General features: G+C 38.1%; 1 protein-coding gene across 1 annotated transcript; it reads right to left on the bottom strand.

Annotated features, from left to right (window-relative positions):
• Window positions 1-368: 368 nt before the first annotated feature.
• LOC103698433 (wings apart-like protein 1) lies at window positions 369-19,837 on the bottom strand. Its single transcript, XM_039122412.1, has 9 exons — window positions 19,081-19,837; window positions 13,632-13,731; window positions 11,029-11,365; window positions 10,105-10,217; window positions 4,805-4,933; window positions 4,613-4,706; window positions 4,397-4,483; window positions 2,923-3,605; window positions 369-1,370 (listed from the first exon to the last, which is right to left on the bottom strand). Exons 1-9 carry the CDS (start codon window positions 19,647-19,649, stop codon window positions 1,041-1,043), a joined length of 2,442 nt encoding a protein of 813 aa, XP_038978340.1. The 5' UTR covers window positions 19,650-19,837; the 3' UTR covers window positions 369-1,040.
• Between the last annotated feature and the right edge of the window lie 277 nt (window positions 19,838-20,114).

Genomic DNA, 20,114 nt, shown 5'->3' with positions numbered 1-20,114 from the left:
GGTACATATGCTTTAATTTAAGAAGTGATGTTTTTTTATCCTGTAATTGCACCTTCTCCTGTTGGTTAAATTGACCTCACACAATGTATTCTAGCCCCATATAAGTCGATAAAATATTTATTACATGATGGGCCACAACCAAAAGTGCATTTTTGACATTCTGATTTATTGGTGATTGTCCTGTTGTCTTAGCAGCAGGTGACTGATGTATTCTAGCCTTCTCGATTCTTGCACTTTCTTTCCATTCTATTTCTTTCTTTAGTCTCTCATCTCCTCATTTTCCTTCAATCTCCAGTAGTCCTTTCCTCCTTGGTACTTTCCAATCTATTACAACTTGTGCCATCAAGCCCAACTATTTTTTGATGGAATTATCTAAGGGGCTGTGCATGTTGCAGGATATTTGCCTCATACAGATCTAATCACTAGAACATAAAGATGAACTTTGAACCTGAAGTCCTGAACCACTACAAAATTAGCAGAAGGTTTGTGCATCCAATCCTAAGGATGACAATATTGAACCTTCAAAAAGTGGGAAAAATTAAATCCTAGTTATATATGTGGATGACTGATTTGTGAGTTAAGATGTCATGAGCTAAAGTCCACTTGGTTTCAACTTTCAACTCTAGATTATTAAATGACATCACCAGAAGAATGTAAAGGATGAAAAACAAGATAATGCACCAAGTCCAACTACTAGCAGTGTCAATTAATTTTTTTTTCTTCAGATAACTACACTGTGACCAAAGATTATGAAGACAATAGAAATAAAGAGAAACCGGCAAGGAAATGCTCAAACTGTATTTTGTCAGCATGAAATGACTAGCAAAGAAATAAGTCAAGAGTATACAGGTGCAAACCTTTTCCTACTTAAAAATTCTAGTGTGATTGCAGACATAATAGGCATTTTCGGGCAACAAAGAACATAATACATGAAAGGTTGAACTAGTCTTTAGAAAACAAACAGCAACCCTCTCAAAGCAACTAAAAGTTAAAATAGATATTCAAAAGTACATATATTTCTTTACTTGGCATATTTCACTTCAGACGCAGATTAAGAAAAAAAATTGATATGAAAGAATCCAGAGAGGTGACCTGTTTCGACTGTCCTTCTCCACAAGGTTCACAAGCAAACCCAAAATAGCAACCAGAAAATCCAATTCATGGTCACTTAAATGTCTGTTGTTAGGATGACCAGCATCAATACCTAGTTTGGAAGAGAAATTATTCTCTTTCACTTGGCTGTTCATAGGGAAGCACAAGTCAAATGATGGAAAATGGCTAATGATCAAATAAGCCATGGTGTCCAGCCCACCACAAGCAGCAATTTGCTGACAGCCCACAGGGTTGTCATTTGTTAAGTTCATAAGAACCTGCCAAAAAGTCAATGCAAGCACAACCTTCAGACAGTATCAGAGCAGCAAGGAGAATGACATGATATAAAGGAAACTACATGAAAAGAAATTAGTCTGAAATTGTTCATGGGTTTTTGTGACCACTCCTTATACAAACAGTGGAAAGAAAAACTGGTGGATTCAATAATAGATGGTAATGAAATAATAATGCAATGAAAATTTTCTGAACAATCAACTTGATAGTTTGATGCAGGAGCCTTTTCAGGTTATCTTTTTGTCATTTCCACATCCTATAGCATGTGGTTTGAGCTTTCGGGGGGTGGGGGGTTTGACAAGCGCGGAGAATAACATCTATAGCTTGTGTCACCAAGTAGGCAACTTAAGGATAGGATACTTCTTTATTTGTCCGACAGAAATCATAAGGCATACATATAAAGACCTGGAAATTACAACTACAGGAGACGTGGTATGCTACTTAATAGAATAATGCCACATTAAGCATATTAAGATGGTGTGCATTAAAAGCAGTTATAAAAAGAGAATGAATTGTGATCGTTGCCTCAGTGGTGTTGGTAGGCATGTAATGAATTTGTCACTCATAACATTACTTCGAAAAGATGAAAGCCCTTATTGGATAGATTAAAACCATCTGAAGAAAAGCATACTGATTCATAAAAATAATGTATCCAAATTCTGAAAAAAAAGAGCACAAAATAAAAATATAATGACATGCAACAAAACAGATGAAATAGTAAAACTAACATGCTCTCCATTGTTGCAAAATTTGTTGCATAGTACAGTATATCTCATGGCTGCTGTACCAGACATACCAGTTAAGATTGTAATAACCAACTAGCCCTGCCCCATCCAAGGGTTAGTTTGAAAGATCAAGTTGTGAGCCATCAAGAGTTGAGAAAGTTTTTGACCATATTTCAGCTCAAAGTCAACCATCATTTTAGTGTTCAGATTTTAGAGACAAGTTGGAATACAATCCCAAATATCCCAGTCAAGTCAGACAGGTGAGCACACATCACATATAGTATGTATAAATGTTCTTATGTATGTAAACTTGTATGTGGGTATGTATATAAGAAAATTTTTGATAAGATATACATTGAGACATACAAAAAAAAAAAATACATATAGTGCATTTGTTTGTGTATATATGAAATATTATGTGCATGCATCAAAATATGTGTTTGTGTATATAAACACATGTATCGTATAGAAAGAGTTTTTGCCTGTAGATGTGCATCATGACTGGAGCATATGTTAGCTTTTAGAATCAGCACTAACAATTCAATGACACATACCCCATCCCTCTAGAAAAAATACCCTGTGAAAACCAATCATGACACATTTAAAAACAAAAACATCGTTTCTACTTCTAAAATAATGCTAAGATTAACATATTTTGATTAATAACGTGTGACTGCCTTAAATTCATTCAGCAGCTTCTCAGCATGTTTGTAGTGTCACTGAAAAATGAATGATGCCTATCACTAGTATGTTATGATACCTGTTGCATGTGTATAAGCATTTGTGAGAATGGTGAGAACAATCAAATTACCTTTACTGAAGTGAGGAGGCAGTCTTCCAGAAGGTTAGAATCTTCTTCAATTACTGATGGACAAGAATTTTCACAAGGATGATAATTTTGCTCATCAGTTAACCGACTTAATACATCATCCGTGGTAACATTTGGAAGATTGTATCCATCTGTAAGTTCACCATTTGTTACAACCATTTGGTGTGTGTGAGATGTTTCTTTCTTCTTTTTTAACAACTCCCACTTTGATGGTTCCAAGTCCCCTTCGTCAAACGCAAATGGATCAAAGCTGTCCATCTTACAATCACCTTTAACATCTTCAGACATATGACGCCTTTTGGACAAGTCACTTGAATTCTTTTTCAAACCATTAGGATTTATGGAGATCCATCCCTTTGAACCTTTAATGGAATTCACCTTTAAACCGTTACCATGCATGTTCAGCTTTAAACTATTACCATTTGTGTAGCTATCTCTAGATGAAGTACTTGATGCCCCATTACATGAACCAGATGAAGTACAATCAGTTCTCTTTATGGTTAACTCATCAGAACCAGATGCACTAGTTGTTTCTGAACCAGGAAGGGCTTCTTTGGACTGGGAAGATGACAATTTTTGACGTTTATAAATGCTCCTTCCATTAAAGTTCTTGTCCATGCCAGAACACCCAGCACAATCACTAGTCAAAGTCCGATCTCCCCTGTCTACGAAAAAAAAGAAAATACATAAAATTAAGAACAAATTATTCTAACAAATATCTACAAATATATGGGATAAAAACAAATTACATTTAAGAATATGATGGATGAAAGTATTTAACATAAGAATTTCCTGCAAAGGCATCACATTTGACAAATTTTTCCTGTTGCACTGAGAAAATCTAGCAAGCATCAAAATAACAAGAGTAACAGTAATGATGATTTATATTTAGGTAGATATAAGAATTTTTTTTTTTTGCATTCTTTGTCCACAAAATCATTAGATGAATATTCATCTGGTCGTCAACAAACTTCAAAACTATCTTACAATATCCAGAAGAAAGCTAAAAACAAGACCATCAGTAAGCCTCTATTGCTATAGTAGGTGAAAATTGTTTTTTGTTATTTCAACAAGATAATATATCAACTGGGATAGATTAAGACATGCCTTCTAAAATATAGGGCACTTGTCTTATCAGATATAGGAGCCCAGTCGTAAGATAATAGAAGATCTAAAAATATAGTTAAGTGCACAAAATGATTCAATCAGATGCTGTGAGAACAGATTTTTACAAAAAAAAAAATGGCAACTAAGTTCGATGATGTGCCAATTTGAGACGAGGAAAAATAGCAAGCAAGTAAATGATCTGTTAGCATATGATGAAAATTAATTTCAAGCAAAATTTTTAGGCCCTTCTATAGATCAATGTTAACAAGACAACTTAAGCAACCATAGCAGATTATTGCATCCAAAAGTTTGCAACAAAGAGATAGACTCATTCAGACGATACAGGTACCTCTCCGGTTATCATTCATCTGAACTTCAGATAAGTTTGATTTCCCTTTGTTGGAAATGCTGGAAGAATTTTGGAGCAGAGAAAGCTCTACAATGCAACCACAAAGACAACATCAACATGAATGAAGTATGAGACTATATCTGATCAACAGTTCAAATTTGACCATAGAACAATAATGCTACAATGAAGAAGAATATTCAATTTTGTTTAAGTAACCTGAAAAAGATTTAATCACACAGATAACGAGCCCAACAAAAGACAGGGGAAGTCTTTCAGAATCCAACTTTCTTTCCATCCCAAGCAAGTGGTCCTGTTTACACAAACAAAAAAGGTCATAAACGTGCAATGACTTCTAGGACTGTACAAAGTCCAAATAACTAGATAATTTGGACAAGCATATGAGATTACCTGATTGTCCTTACTTAAAAATGTGGCATTCTCCATGATCTTCAGACATTTCAACATCAGTACCACACTTTGCAAAGCTGATCCATCTTTTAATTCTAACAACGAGGGCGACTTGTGTTTTAAGCACACCTGTGATATCAAATGAACTACTATAAGCACACCAATCAAAAACCATCCAAAGAAAATAAGCTACATATTGTAGGACACAAGTGTTTAAAAATGGAGCTCACATAACAGTTGTTAGCCACAAGGTATTACATTGTATGTTCAAATTGCACACACTTGACACAACACACGTAAATCTTCTTCATTTCCTTTGATTAATGAATATCAAAAGAAACTAATCATGACCAATTATCAAAGCATAACATTTTAGAAACTAGGTTAGAAATAATTGGAAATTTAAATCAGCAAATAAGGAAATGATGGAATTTCTCTCAGCCAGCCCTGTTTTGGATTGCCTCATTTCCATTCCAGGCCACTAGACCACCATATTCAAAACCCATCTTACTTGCAGGTATTCGTTAAACCCATGGGCTGTTACAGCACATTAATCCACTAGCTCGTTAGTCCATCCATGAGTTTATTTGCTTTTGCATCTTCAGAGGCCGTTTTGCTTAGAATGGCACTATTATCACTCCATTTGTCATAGCTACTGCACTGAGACTGTTTAAGTGAGAACAGCTTTTAATCATGACAAGTGTATTATGTCTTTTGCAGGTTTTAGAAAAATTAGAGGTAGCAAAGAAGTCTCAAGAACCTCTCACCTCTGTTGAGCCAAAGCTGGTTTCAGAAGCATAACAGCAGTTAATGAGGCTCATATTACAATTCCAAGCTCCATTATATGTTATTTGACATAAAATTGAAGTTTTAAATTTGTTTGTATCTTCACCTAGTCTTGTCCACTAAAGCAAAGAATTTATCTGGTTCATTAAGTGATCCTGTGTCTTCCAACTCTGAGTTTTGTAGACCTTGGTTGAGCAATTGAGTTGATGTTTTACAAGCTTATCCTCACCGGTCACAGCTTAGTAGCTGGTATCTCCTACTAGGGGACTTGCACCACTTCTTACATGCTTCTTTACCATAAGTTGAGAGCGCAGCTTTCACACTCTCGCACATGCTCTCATTACAGGTAACTAAAATCATTAACATTAGCAGCATCAAGCTATTTTGACCCTCTACTTTTCATTCTAACCACCCTATAGGCAGCCTACATCAACAAATTAAATAAGAGAGATGTCATTTGGGTTTAATCTTAATACTTTCTACTGGTTCATGATAAACAGCTCCTAACGAGGAAGGTTGTGGATTTTTCTTTTTCATGTCTGAAAAGAAGAGTGATTGACAAGGAACATAAAAGCATGCCATAATGGAGGACCTTAAGACAAGGTTCGCCGAACCAGCATCAAAACCCGTACCGGTCGGCATCCGGTATGGGTCGGTACCGGTTCGAACCAAGTCGAACTGGACGGAACCATCCGATTCCATCCAATTCCGACCGGTTCCGGCCAGAGCCAATCAGGTTCCGGCTCCTAGTCGTTTTCTACTGCCGAACCGACCGGGTCGGCTTGGTACGGGCTGAATCAGCCAGTTCTGTTCGGTTCAACTTTCCTTGCCTTAAGATAGAAACAACTAGTAGAACATATAAAACTGAATCCATATAGAACTTGAAAGACTTATTGGTTTATTATTATGGTTATATTTGGCACAACACTACAAGAACTTTATGGCTATATACTGGTTAATGAAAACACAGCAAAACAAAGGAATATGGGTATCAAACAAGACCACAATACTAAAATCACAAGTTCGCAACAGACCATCATGTGTAAGTGGTTGGTACAGTAGCAGATGCATATGCATTCATCTAGCCAATTCGATAACCAATTCAATGGGCTTCCTCACAAGTTTTTTCTTATTGTTTAATGTTCCACTGGAAAATCTAAATAAACCTCTACAACGAATATATTAGTGGTATTTGTGGCTTCACTTTTTTCCTTGACAAAAGACTAGATGCGTGCTTGAATTTAGGAGATTTCATAGTGTCACAGAGATGGATGTCAAGCACCCTTATAAACTTCCTCAAGATAGATAAAATCATGCAATAATTAGAAAAAGAAAATGTTTGATGCCAACTACAGGCTATTAAACAAGTATTGTTGGAAAATGTAAGCAAGCACTTTATGATGACATATTTGGTGATCCAAGTGAAGGCAGAAGGAGTTAGAAAGTTCTCTGAAGCTACGACGGAACTCGCCTCTTAGATGCTGCCACTTTGGTAGCAGAGCCGAGGACAGCAGCAAGTGTTAAGTCACACTTAATCTTCGGCTTATAGAAGAACACCCCCTTAGGGGGCGAGCGAAGCTTCGCCGTTTGAGAACACCGGGGGTTCGGGGGGTGGGATCTTCTTCAGCTCTCCAGCCTTCACTTCAAACTCACTTCCGCCGGTGATCCGCATCCAATCTTTTTGCCATCCCTCCATTCGAGGTCCAGGTATCAGCATCCATCCGATCCTCGAATCTCGATTAACCAAAGTGAATATGTCCGACGTTCTGCTCCTATCATCGAGCTTAGCCAACATAGTTCCTGTCCTAAAAAAGGACGGCAAAGTCCGCATGTGCGTTGACTTTCGCGATCTGCGTATCCGTCTCGCTCCGTCTTGGGGGTCATAGAAACATACGAACCGCCTGGTGGAGTGAGAGATTAATCTGGACAAGAGATTGAATAAGCAGATTCTAAATCCGTTTGCTTTATTGAAAATAGCTCTTCTTACTTTACTTAACTTTGCCCAAGAGCTGGCACTAATGGTTCTATCTCTGATCCGCTAGCTTAGCTCCCCTGCAAAAGATTGGCTTTTCCTTTCGACGTGCTCTTTCTCCGGCACTAACTTCTTAGCCTTCGGAAGTTTTGATTTATGAATTCACCGTCGAGATCTGGGGAAGGGAAGGTTTCCCCTCCCCCGAACCCCCTCCCCTTCCAAGGGTTATGTGAAAGAAAAAAGGGTTTTTTGTGAGTGGATAGCTAATCAAGAAAAATAAGAAGAGAGCGAGCTGCCACCTTGCGTTCCATAAAGAGGACAAAAGGACATAATGATGCACTGATGTTCCCATGCTCAATATTGACCATAAGCATTGCAATCTTAGATGAGCTTTGTGAATAATTATTTACCAAACATCCCTATGCGGGCTACCTCTAATGTTACTCCACGAGTCCACGTTAATCTAAATTCTTTCACATATATCCATCCATCTTAGCTGAAGTTCACTACTCCATTTGTATAAAGCTATAGATATTAGACACAGAATAGACCTCTCACCCTAGCAGGGCCTCCTCAGATCTTTGCACATCCATAACATCCCAATTAGTTCTCTATCACTCAAACCTAAACAGTGCAACTCCTACACTTCATCATTCTTCATCCTACCATTCCTAATTTTCTAAAACATATATTTCAACATTCTCATCTCTGCCATATTCAACTTGCTTGGGCCTTTTTTGTTGCTCGAAATTTTGAATCATACAATATTGTATGCCTTAGTGCTTTCATCATTAAATATTCCTTTAGTCACACAAACGATTTTGTTAGCTTCATAACAGCTTACAGGCACCTCTTCATTTATCCACCTAATGTTAATGAGATTACCAAAATTGCTTGAATGACCAATTTATGGCACTCAAATCATGATGCCGTGTATTAAATAACATTTCCATCCCCTTCATGTGTTTAAAATAGGCTTTTTAGACCCTACTTTAGATAAGTCTTCAGTTTATGTTTTGTATATCATAAAAAAGATAGTTAAACCAAGCAAATTGTAGTATGGTATCTTCATCACATAGTTTAATTGGGTCTCATTTTAATTTCCATCTCAATTAAAATTGTATTACATAATACCATCATTTCAAAACCACCAAAACAGATGGCACGACTAGTATCATACCTTTCCAACATGAAACTAGCACCAGTATGGGTGTCAAGATGATGAAACAATTATACTAGTACAATAATGACTGTACCGCTCTACACCTATCTGTACTGATGTGCACCAACAATACCGTACCAGCCGTACCAATTAGTACCTATAATTTTCATTATTTTAGAATATGTTAGTTTTGGCACATACCATTGATCCAAAGATCTGCAATCTCTGTACCAGATAACATACCAACATATTACTAGTTCGGTATGGTATATGTCCAGTGCGATACAGTACACAACCCATAACAAGATAGCCCTCAATCCCTTTTTCTCACATTTTTCATGGTACCTCCCGAAACTAAGCAATACGGGTAGGTACAATACGGTACACACCCTCAACTAATGTTTGGCTCGTGAAATGCATGTAAGAGAACATATGAATTGTTGTAGCTTGCCAGAAGTGCGAAACTCTAGAAAAATTTGCATGTAGGAGAAGGCTAAGATGCGGATACGAAACAATGTCTATATTCAAAATTCTAACGTGCCCAACACCATAAATAGCCAACCTCGATCCTTCTCTAGTTATATGACAATTTGTTTTGCCTGTAGTTAGCATACTCATTAATAAAAAGAAAGAGGAAAAGAAAAAATCACTTGACATCAAGATTTGCCGTACCGGCCTGTACTAGTCGTTACGGGCCTGTACGTATCGGTACCGTCCTGAACCGGTACTGGATCAACGTGGAGTCCGGTACCAGAAGCTTATCGTTGGAGAACCAGTACAGAGCCGGTACAGGGCCGGTACGGAGCCGATACGTGGAACCCCACAACTCGGCCATTCAACAAGACGGGTACGGAACCGATACAGGCCGGTACGGCGGACCTTGCTTGACATTATATTGGCCTTTCTCCAAGGTCTATGCAACAATCCTCTCCACATGCTCAGGTGTGACCACCATCAAATTAGTGGATAAGATAAAACTCAAAGGTATCAAAGGAAGTTCTTGAAAGATACATGTAGAAGCATATTAGTTGATCAAAGTTGACTTTGCTGTTAAGAGATTTGTTCAAATAAAGAAACATTTAGTAGCAAATATTTCTTGGAAGTGGAAATTGATTAATAGACTGATTTAGGTATAAAAATGGCTGCTTTCCAAATTATAATAGCATACACTTTTAGCATATGATAATTAATCTCTCATACTGCTTATCATCTATCAATGATGTTAGTTCTAAAAGTAATGCGGAAAATGTATAATCCACATCACAATGATATAATTGTAATATATATGAACATCTTTTATACTCATAGTACTTGTCTAATCTAACATGTGTCGATTATCTATCAGGAATTAGCAACAAATAAGTCCAAAGATACACTGACCTCCATGGTGGAATGGCAGCTGGCCAAAACATCAAAGATTGCATCCAGTCCTCCAAGCTCTCTCAATCGCTCCTTAAAATTTCCTCCAACCCTTCTTACCATGTCAGATGCGTCTAAAAGAAGGCATGAAAGTAGGAAAATTTAAAACAACAGCTATTGGTCAAAATCAAGGTTCACAATCTCAGTTGGAGGGTCGGTTCGGCATATCGAAACTCGGTACACCCCCATACCAGTACTATATTGTACGGTATGCCTGGTACAAGATAGTATGCCTGGTGCAGGTTGGCACGCACCAATATAACGACCCTTGGTCAAAAGTAATTTAAACCTACGATGAAACAATGTATAATGGGAATGACAAATCAGAGGAATCATATCATGATGTGCATAGGATAACAAATAGCTTACATAAGAATAAATTGCTTAACCAATAAGCTGAAATTTCAAAATATATATAAATGAAGAGCAAGAAAAATATGTAGTTATTTAACAATTTCTTATGAGCAATAGGGTTCTATTTGTTAGTAGTAACAATAGATAGCCTTCTTTTAGAATAAACTTGTAGTTCACTTCATGGTTAATCTGTGCAGTTAAATCTGCAAACTCCCAAATCTTCAAATAATGGTTATGCAGGTAGAATTTAAACATTCTACCAGTCTATTTCAGAAAATAACCAAGAAAATAAATCCAGCTGAATTCAATGCAGTTGTGTGTAAATTATGACCAAACAATTCATGACAATATACCAGCAGAATTTTCAAGATAGGACACGATATTGGTGAGCTTGAAACCTGGGATTTGATCTATCTTCAAATGAACTGATGTAGTTAATCATTAAGTTTGACCAAACAATTCAAAACACTGTATTAGCAGAATTTCCAAGATAGCAAATCAGTGACCTTGAAAACCTGGGATTTGGCCTACCTTCAAATGATACAGTAGATAAGCATGCTTTCTCCATAGTCAATAAAGCTATCCATTTTGAACTCAGCTCTGGCCTCTCTGCTCCCTCATCATCCCCATTGCTTGATTTTATCTCTTTACAACTTAAAAGAATCTCCTGAACTTTTGAAATGATTGCTGTAGAGCTAGAGTCTGTTCCCTTATTCATCCCACTCTGTATGTGAGGTTTACGTATCCCAAGAATCTTAGAGCCAATGGTTGCTATCTTGTCCTCCACGTTATTAGCCACAGGTGGATTCAATAACTTAATAAGAAAGTGAATACAAGATGGTGAATCCAGCAAATGGTCATCCTGAGCCTGAAAAAAATATCAAGGAGCTTAAAAAGGAACAGTAAGGAAAATGCTCTAACCTAAATAATTATGAGGATTCATCAAGAATATTGGAGAGAAAGTGAAGCTTAATAAGTATAGTCACTCAAGTCACGAAACATATTTTGCACACAGTTTCAAACCTCACATGTGAAATAGAAACAACAGCCACAGTTATAACAGATGTTATCGTCTGAATGTGCAATACAGAAATAGCTTCCAGAAAATAGTGTAAAGTATACACATACATTATTTCAGAATATATCCCAACACAAATTCGGCTCCAAAGATCACAAACCTTTTCAAAGAGTGCATATTACTGAACTTGTGGATACAATAGTAAGATAAATTTTCCCAGAAGAAACTGATTAATAATAATTTCAGATTAATTTCATTGTAAATACTTTAACCAGCTGTTGTTAGTTAGCGCCATTATTGGGTAAAGTAGAATGCACGTTCCAAACCAATCACCAGATCAAGTTTTCAACTTGAGGTGGATAGATTCAGATCAAGGAATGCTGAACCAGCCCGTATCGGCCGGTTCAACCTATACCGAACCGGTCTGATTCGGTGAAAAAAAAAAGTACCGGACGGTACCGACCCATACCTGCCTGTAACGGCCCGTACCAGCCTGAACCAGCCGGTCCGAACAGGTCTGTATCAATTCCAAATTTTTTTGGACTTTTGGATGTGTGACCAGGCTGAACCCGTGGTACCGGTTCGTATCGGCATAAACCGGTATCAAACCGATCCGGTGGCCGACCGGTATGCCTACCGGTACCGATTCGGTGATCCTTAATTCAGATATTTTAAAAAAGATATAGTTTTGCAAATCTATGCCCAAACTTATTATAGCTAGGAATAATATAAAGACCATCTCAACTAATAGTTCCATGGGTAAAACCATGGTACGCGATACCGTACCAAACCGAACGGTATAGCGTGCACCGTACCGTAGTGATTGGTATCGGTATACAGTATGAAAAACGTACAGACACTCGGTATGCTAAACCAGCCTGTATCGTACCGTACCAATATAGTGGTAGTATAACACCAGTATGGGGTCTGATACTGAGATAGTGTACCTTAGGTAAAACACTTGGTTGAAAGTTGAAACAATATGAGTCCAACTAGATATCTTTTGTACTTTGTAGTGTAGTGTCCGATCCAGTTTTTGAAAATTGCTTGAAGATTTTATATGAAGAATCCCAAATTAAATATTGAATGGATGTCAGCATTCAATGTTCCATCTGATACTAAAGAATCTTGTAAATAAAAAATTTCATGATTATGTTCCTCCCAATAAAATGGAGTATTGCAAACTAAGCAATTTCACATACCTAGCACAGGCTATATTTCTAATACTTTATACGAAAATTCCACAAAGGAGGGAACAAAAGAAAAAAAAAAGAAAATGTCACCTTAACTACAAGTTCGATTACCAACTGTACGTCTTTCCCTTATACTCCCCTATCAAATGTTGTGTTTGATCATGTTAGTTTCTCATGCTATAGGATCTATTATTGGCAAGCTATTCTTGATGTTCTATTAAAATATTCAATTTCAACAAAAGGTTTTTAATGTTTGTCAAATATTTCAGTTATCTGGTCAATTGTGTGGATGAGATTTTGCTCATGATGTTACCAAAAAGAAGAATCAATCGCTCCATGTAGTCAAAGGTTGCAATTTCCTTTTCCAGCTAGCTACTTCCTCTGTTTTCAATTGCATCATAAAAGATGGAGCACCTATGGGTTAATTAAAAACTAATGTAAATGAAGGATTATGATTCATGGAATAAGAGTGGCTTTGACCTGTACGTTTGTCTGTTTGGATTCTAAATCTCCTACTGTCCTTTTCAAACAAGTTACCCTTCCACTTCCTTTCATTGAACATTCTTATTTGTATTTCATAATACCCATAAATACAACAGAGGAAAAATAAAAGCAGAATAATCCTAGGATTCATAAGCATTCTGTCAACTAACATGTTCAAGGCACCCCATATGATTAGATTGGGTACAACATCTAACAAAAACCCTGAAGGATCAAGACATATGAATAGCAAACATTATGAACAAAAGCAATTCAAAGACTAGCTCTATTATCCTTATATAATTATGAGTATAGCAAGGAAAGATTTTACAAATATCAGGATTAAAAAAATCAAAAATTCCAAGTTAGTTCTACAGCGGTGTACAATCCGCAGCCAAAGTAAATCAAACATATCATTCTGACATAATTTATGAGGAACTTACATCACTCGCCAACACATAGATTAGAGCAGCAGCAGCAACGGTGCTTGGAGAATCATCAAAGTTGATATGCAAAATGGCATCAACTATTCTCTGGGCCATTCTGGAAGACATTGAAGAGGTTTAGCATATGAGCAAAACATGCACGACAATACATAAACTAAATGAAAGTGGCAATACATACATATTTATAAACATACAAACATTATATGTAAATATATATAATGGAGCATCCAACTTAAAGATTCAGACATCATGATCTATACCACTAAAAATGACTAGAGAAAAAAAAAATAAAAAACACATGCTTTGATGATCTCTAACTTATGCATCAAGTAGATGCAAAAATGAATAGATAAAATGATATGAGATGATGTCTTGCTATTATCTAAGAATTAAAATCTACACTTTTCAATCTATATATGTCTTAACATGTGTAGATCATAATCAATAAAGTAGATTCTCGATTTAAATGTTTTACCATGTATTTTAACACACTAGCACAATCAAAATTGTTCATTTTTGCGGACACAATAAAAATTATTCATTTTTGTGTCCCCATGATGGCCACCAAAATATGTGATTTTCGGTTTCTTGAAATTTTTAGTGGTATAAGTCATAATCAGTAGTGGATCTTCAAGCTAGCTATCTAATTATTGATTTTGGAGTCGAGAGAAGTAGATATTTTCTCCTCTTGAGAGGAGCAAAGTCCATCTGTGTCTGTGTGTGCTCATCCTATGGCTGTCACCAACGTGTATTGGATGCCATGACAATATATTCACCACTTTTCACCATATATAAGACAAAAAGGTTTTCTTTCAGATATGTAGATTCATTAAATACTAGAAATAGTAGCAATATTAAATATAACACAGTACTATAGCAAGCTGAATGCGGTCTGAGAATTCACAAATGTTAATGTTGAGAAACACAACGGCCAAATTTACACATTGGAGAAAAACATGAGTCTCCACTGGATTTTATAATACATATTATTGGGCTTGCATCAAACACCATGACATTCAGAAATTATTTGACCAACTCCAGATAAATGCATTGAACATTAAAAACAGAAACTAATGGACTTTTGAACAATTATAACAAAAAGAAATGGGTACCAAGAGATACAGTAGTTTGACATGGTGAGTTCTGACAAAGTTCAAGAGAAAAGAGAAGAGCATAGGCTGGGTCCAGTAGTACAAATATGACAAGATGATGTGAGGAGGAGGAGAGATAGAGTGATTCAGGATAGGGGAAAGGAACTATCTAGAAGCATCTTTATGGAGATTGCAATTACCAAATTAGAGAGTAGAATAACCATATTCTGTTCAAATGCAAAAGGTTAGGGTTTGTAAGCCACTTGCAGGGTCCAATGACTAGAAAGTACATACAAGGAGTATTTGTAGATAAATTGGCAAAGGAGAAGCAAGGAACACTTGGGAAGCACCTAAGATTGACAGACCAGAACTGAAATATGTTCATTGGAAAACATTGAAGTTGCATTATGGAAATTCAAAGAATGCGGTGGCTTCAAAAGCTGTCATTCACACAGCTTCAATAAAGTTGGAAATGAAACTGAAACAGATGCCCTTGAATTCAAAGATCAATAGCATGTAGGATGAATGATTTCAAGACGAGTTTCTGTTTAGTTAAGAGACTTATGTTTGTGAAATGGAGTCTTAAACATCGCATTTGGACTATATTAAAGGGTCTCAATCCCTCAGCATTTAAAGATAACCACCCCTAGCCTTCTAGTTCAATATTTTGGCAGTCTTAAAGATGTCAACCTATGATCGATTATGGATGAGAAAAAGTTCATAAAAAGGCATAAATTTAACCGGTATGCCTGGTGTTAAATTTCTATTATTCTTTAGTAGGAAGTTGTCATCATTACTTTCCAAGAGCTTGAAGAGAGGTGGATGAGTTCAGTAATTTAAATTAATCAAGTGATCACCAACTTGATGGTGTGACTAGTAACTCCGTTGAAAGCTAGTCTCAACAAAAGGAGTGATAAAATTTATTTAGAATTAATCATGTTAGTTCCATCATGGTTGCCTTAAGGGTGTTATATCATTGCCCATGCAAGTGAATGGCATATGGAAGCATGATATTGACATTAAGTTTAAACTTCTCTGAGTTCAATATGGAGTGCAATTTAAGTTTGTAAAGGACAAACTAAATCCTCATTTAAGTGGACATCTGGCATCGTTTGATGGAACTCAAATCACTGCTATGAGATTGTAAGTTTGTGACCTCCCAAATAAGGGAAGCCCCTTGACCACCAAAATATGTATCGTCTACAAGTTCAAATTCAGCACCCAGCTGATACAAAGCTAGGATTAGGTAATGTCTAATGACCCTAGTATTATTTGTGAATTTTGTAGCTGAACCTTGCAAACAAGGCTTCAACAACCAAGCAATACCAACAACAAGGAAACCTCAGACATACCCTCCCCCCTTCAAAAAAAAATTAAAAGTGACATGGGAGTAGCTCCCCCATATTAATCATCGTCCCCCCCCCCCCAATCACCCTTTTTCATCAATTGGAAATCTTGACCATAAGCTCTTGTACAAGAGTCACTTTTTTTCTCTAAAGGCGAAGACTCTTAAGTGGGCGAACACTCGGCCCAGCGGGGATCGTCAACACCAGGTCCGCGCACGCCTTCTCGAGGGCTACTATACTATTGGATTTGAACCAATGACTCCCACCGTCTTTTTTTAGCGGTTTCCCCAGAGATCTTTATCATTAACGCAACCTTCATTTTGCTCAGATTACGATCGGACATTACCGGTGGATGCGGCATATCTAGGACTGGTGAGGAACATTATGAAACTGCGCAAAGAGTTAAGCAAACTGACTTTGAATTCTCAGATAGGCAAATCCTTGCTTATTGGCTACTAACAGCTAGTGACAATTCAACATTTTTGATTTAGCCCTCCGAACTCAAAAATGGCGGCTTTTGAGAGACTCATTAAGGGGGAAGAGCTTCAAAGATTGAAAACTAACTTGCTGCCCTAGAACCTTCGAGCACCTGACTCACCCCTGTCTTTCCTATTTCTCCTCGTGTTTTTGGTTGTGTTTGCTTTGTTAGCGATTAGGGAGATCAAACAGAGTCCTACTCTTAGGGAAAGCTAGGTGTTTACCAACTACAATCTAGAAGCAGTCACTAAAGAAGGTAGGATACGGCATTTAAGCTTTTTGCCTTGCTGAAGATAAGGACGTCATCAATGTAGGCAATTGCAAAATAGGCTAGGAGACATGCATGTTTAAAGCTTGCATGCATTATGTTCCACTTGTCTCACCATAGTTTCATGATCAGTTCATATCCCAAACATATTTTTTTTAGTTAGCATGTTTATAGCCTGCAAGTCAAATAATTCAAGAATGACATCTAACCATGCACAAATACGTCTAAGATGCTTGGTCTCCCATGTTCCAAACCTTTTAAATTGAGAAATTTTGACCAAATAACAAGTATTTTCGCAATTTTATGAATTCCTTTAAACAACGAATGGTACTAAGTAATGAAACAATAGTCAACTAAGATTGTTCAGAGAGAAGTTTACAAAGTTGGCCCCGAAAAGGTAATAGCAAACCAATTCTCCTTGTTTACTAAACTCAATTGGTTTTATTTCTTCTTCCTCGGAAATTAAGCATTCATGATTTCAAAGGTCCTCTTGAAGTAACTTTTAATTATGTTCCATTTGTTCGAACACTTCCGAAGTCTAAGACCCCTTAAATTTGTTAAAATATAATTGAACAACAAATATTCTAAGAGATTTTAGTGGTTCTTGAGGAAGTTAACTATAGTGGAAGGCAATTCCATAAACAAACTGGTGTAGATGCTAAAAATCTAAAGAGATGGGATGAGAAGCTTGTATAGGCTAGTTCCCCCTTCTAGCCAGGATCAATAAGCCATGTGTTTCGGCTATCTAAAACCAATTTTGTTTGATGGTTAAATACTTGGACCCAGCAGATCCACTTGTATTTGCTAGATCGCCGGCCAATCTCCAAAAATGCCATTCTTTTGGTAATATCAAATAGCAATATGTTTATGCCAAATTAAAGCACCAATCTTTAGATTTCCATAATGGTTTATAAGCATTTATTTGCATAAGGATGGAAGTCAAAAAATTGGACCATATTATAATCCAGGAAAGTGTGTGTAACAATCCAAAATCTCATCCAAAAAAACTAGCAAGAAGATATTATTTAGATTCCTTAGCCCTGTATAAGTACACCCAAGATCAACTCAATACATAGCCGATATGGATCTAAACTCACACTCATATAGATCCTCACATACTCCCTCCGTTTAAGCCCTGACGTCCTTGCTAGGCTAAGGGTCTAAATCCATTCAAATCTAATTACCAGCACCACAGTCGACCCGTGGTCAGCCCTCATGAACCTGTACTGCAGTGTCCCCTAGTCCACATAGGCTATGAGCCAGATCCGCTCTGATATCATTTGTAACAACTCAGAATCTCGTTCAAAAAGGCTAGTCGGAAGATATTATTTGGATTCCTTGACCCAATATAAGTACCCACAATTGACCCAGTGCATAGCCGATATGGAACCAAATACACACACGCATGAGTCCTCACAATGTGTAGAAGAATAAGGACAAAAGATAGTGACCAAAATAAAGCATCAAAGATGAGTTTGGCCCTCCAAAGGGTATAGCTGTAATGATTCATATATAATAAGATAGCACTTTGACTCGGTTATTTACTAAATGCGGAAGAAAATCTTGAACTTCTTGCTAAAGACTTGAGACAATTTCTCCATCTTTTAAAGAGAAAACATCACATGAGATGTATATAATTATAGGCTAATAATTTTATCAAGGTAAGAGATGGTACTTCTGTTTGGTCGATACTTGGTTGGAAAACTCCTTTACAGCCGGTCAGCATCTTACTAGTTCAAACCATAACAAGTTGATTATTCCAACAAGGTTTCTGGGTGATTAAAGGCTTTCGTGGTATTTCAGGCTCAAAAGAAACAATACTGATGCTCGAATCAGTTAATGGGTTCTCTACTCCTCATGATGGTCGTGTTTAACCATGAAGACAGAACAATTCCACAGCAAGAAAAAAAACTTATAGTGTTCTTGAACCATTGCACCGTTTCCTGTAAAGCAGGTGCTTTTGTACTCTAAGATATTTTCTTTGATGATTTCTCTTGGTGAGACCTTAATTTCCAAGAACTTGGAATAATGCATTAATTTCAGTCCCAATCATGAAAGGTTCGTTGATGAGAAAACGTGAGAAGCCACGAATTTCAAGAATGTCTTATAAAGAGCGGCACTAAGACATCAATTTCAGCGCCAATCATGAACGGTTCGTTGGTGAGACAAAGTGAGAAGCCACGAATTTCAAGAATCTCTTACAAAGAGCGGAAGAAACAAGAAAGAAGCAAAAGGGCAGGAGAAAAGGTTTCCCATTTACTCACCCCTGAGCCCGAAGAAGTCGGCGCTGTTGCGCCGTCCCGCATATCGACAGCAACGACAGCAGGCTTGCCCGCCGGATCCGCGCCGGCTGCCCTGGCCGCAGCCCATCCAGCGCAAAATTCACCTCGTCCATGTGTTCCATCATCTCCCCGAACTCCTGCGCCTCCATCAGCGTCGCCGTCGCCGCCGCCACGGCCGCAAACCTAGTCGGAGGATTCTTGACCTCCCGCTCCAAATTCCTCTGCCTCTTTCCCGGATTCCGCGGCCCATCGGAGGAGTCGCCGAGGAGGAGGAGGGTGGGGTCGTGGGGGTCGGGGCGGATCGGGGCGGTGCAGGGGTCGGCGGGGTCGAGGGACCAGGGGGAGGAATCCTGGGAGGAGAAGGCGGCGAGGGTAAGGCGGTCCTGGGAGCCGTCCTGGGAAAGGGGGAGGTCGAGGAATTCGGCGTCCTCCACCGCTCCCCCGCCTCCACCGCCGCCGGAGGAAGAGGAGTCGCCGTCGAGGAGGATGGGCTCGGATAAGCTCCGGCCGACGCCGCAGCGGGTCCTCCGGGCGTATGTCCGTACGATCATCTCGCCACCAAATCTCTCATCCGTCGACGCAGAGGAAAGAGGAGAGGGGGAGGAGGTCGGGAATTGAAACAGGAGCTCGAAGAGGGGAAGGGGGGACGGGAAGTGGATCTCCGGGGCCGGGGGAATGGAAGCGACGGAAGTTGCGACGGATCTCGGCGGAACTCAAAATATGGAGTCTTGTTTTCTTTACGGCTGGTAGATTTTCTCTCCTGGTTTGGTTGCCGTCACCGCCGGGTGATAGGTGATACATGATCCGTGTCTGAGTCGAGCTGACCGTTGGGCTTGGAAAGGAAGAATCACAATTTACCTGCCAACTTGCCGTCGCAACAAGGAGGCGTTTGATCGCGAGATCACTGCATTTAGTTGCGTCATGCCTATGTGGGGGCGTTTGGCATGGTGTGATAACTCCAAGATCGTAAATAATTCAGATAAAAATGATAAAATCATCGTAGTTGATTACATCTT

The sequence above is a fragment of the Phoenix dactylifera genome, unplaced genomic scaffold, assembly GCF_009389715.1.
Source record: "Phoenix dactylifera cultivar Barhee BC4 unplaced genomic scaffold, palm_55x_up_171113_PBpolish2nd_filt_p 001517F, whole genome shotgun sequence".
Classification (NCBI taxonomy): domain Eukaryota; kingdom Viridiplantae; phylum Streptophyta; class Magnoliopsida; order Arecales; family Arecaceae; genus Phoenix; species Phoenix dactylifera.
The sequence above is the reverse complement of the archived record's forward strand: the minus strand, read 5'-3'. Positions and strand labels throughout refer to the sequence as shown.

What these genes read in the sequence shown, in the direction of transcription:
- LOC103698433 (XM_039122412.1), bottom strand. Translation starts at nt 19,649, where the DNA reads ATGATCGTACGGACATACGCCCGGAGGACCCGCTGCGGCGTCGGCCGG. An exon ending in CGACTTCTTCGGGCTCAGGG is followed by an intron (nt 13,732 to 19,080) that starts GTGAGTAAATGG and finishes AATGTCTTCCAG; the next exon opens with AATGGCCCAGAGAATAGTTG. An exon ending in TGTGATTAAATCTTTTTCAG is followed by an intron (nt 4,484 to 4,612) that starts GTTACTTAAACA and finishes GTTGCATTGTAG; the next exon opens with AGCTTTCTCTGCTCCAAAAT.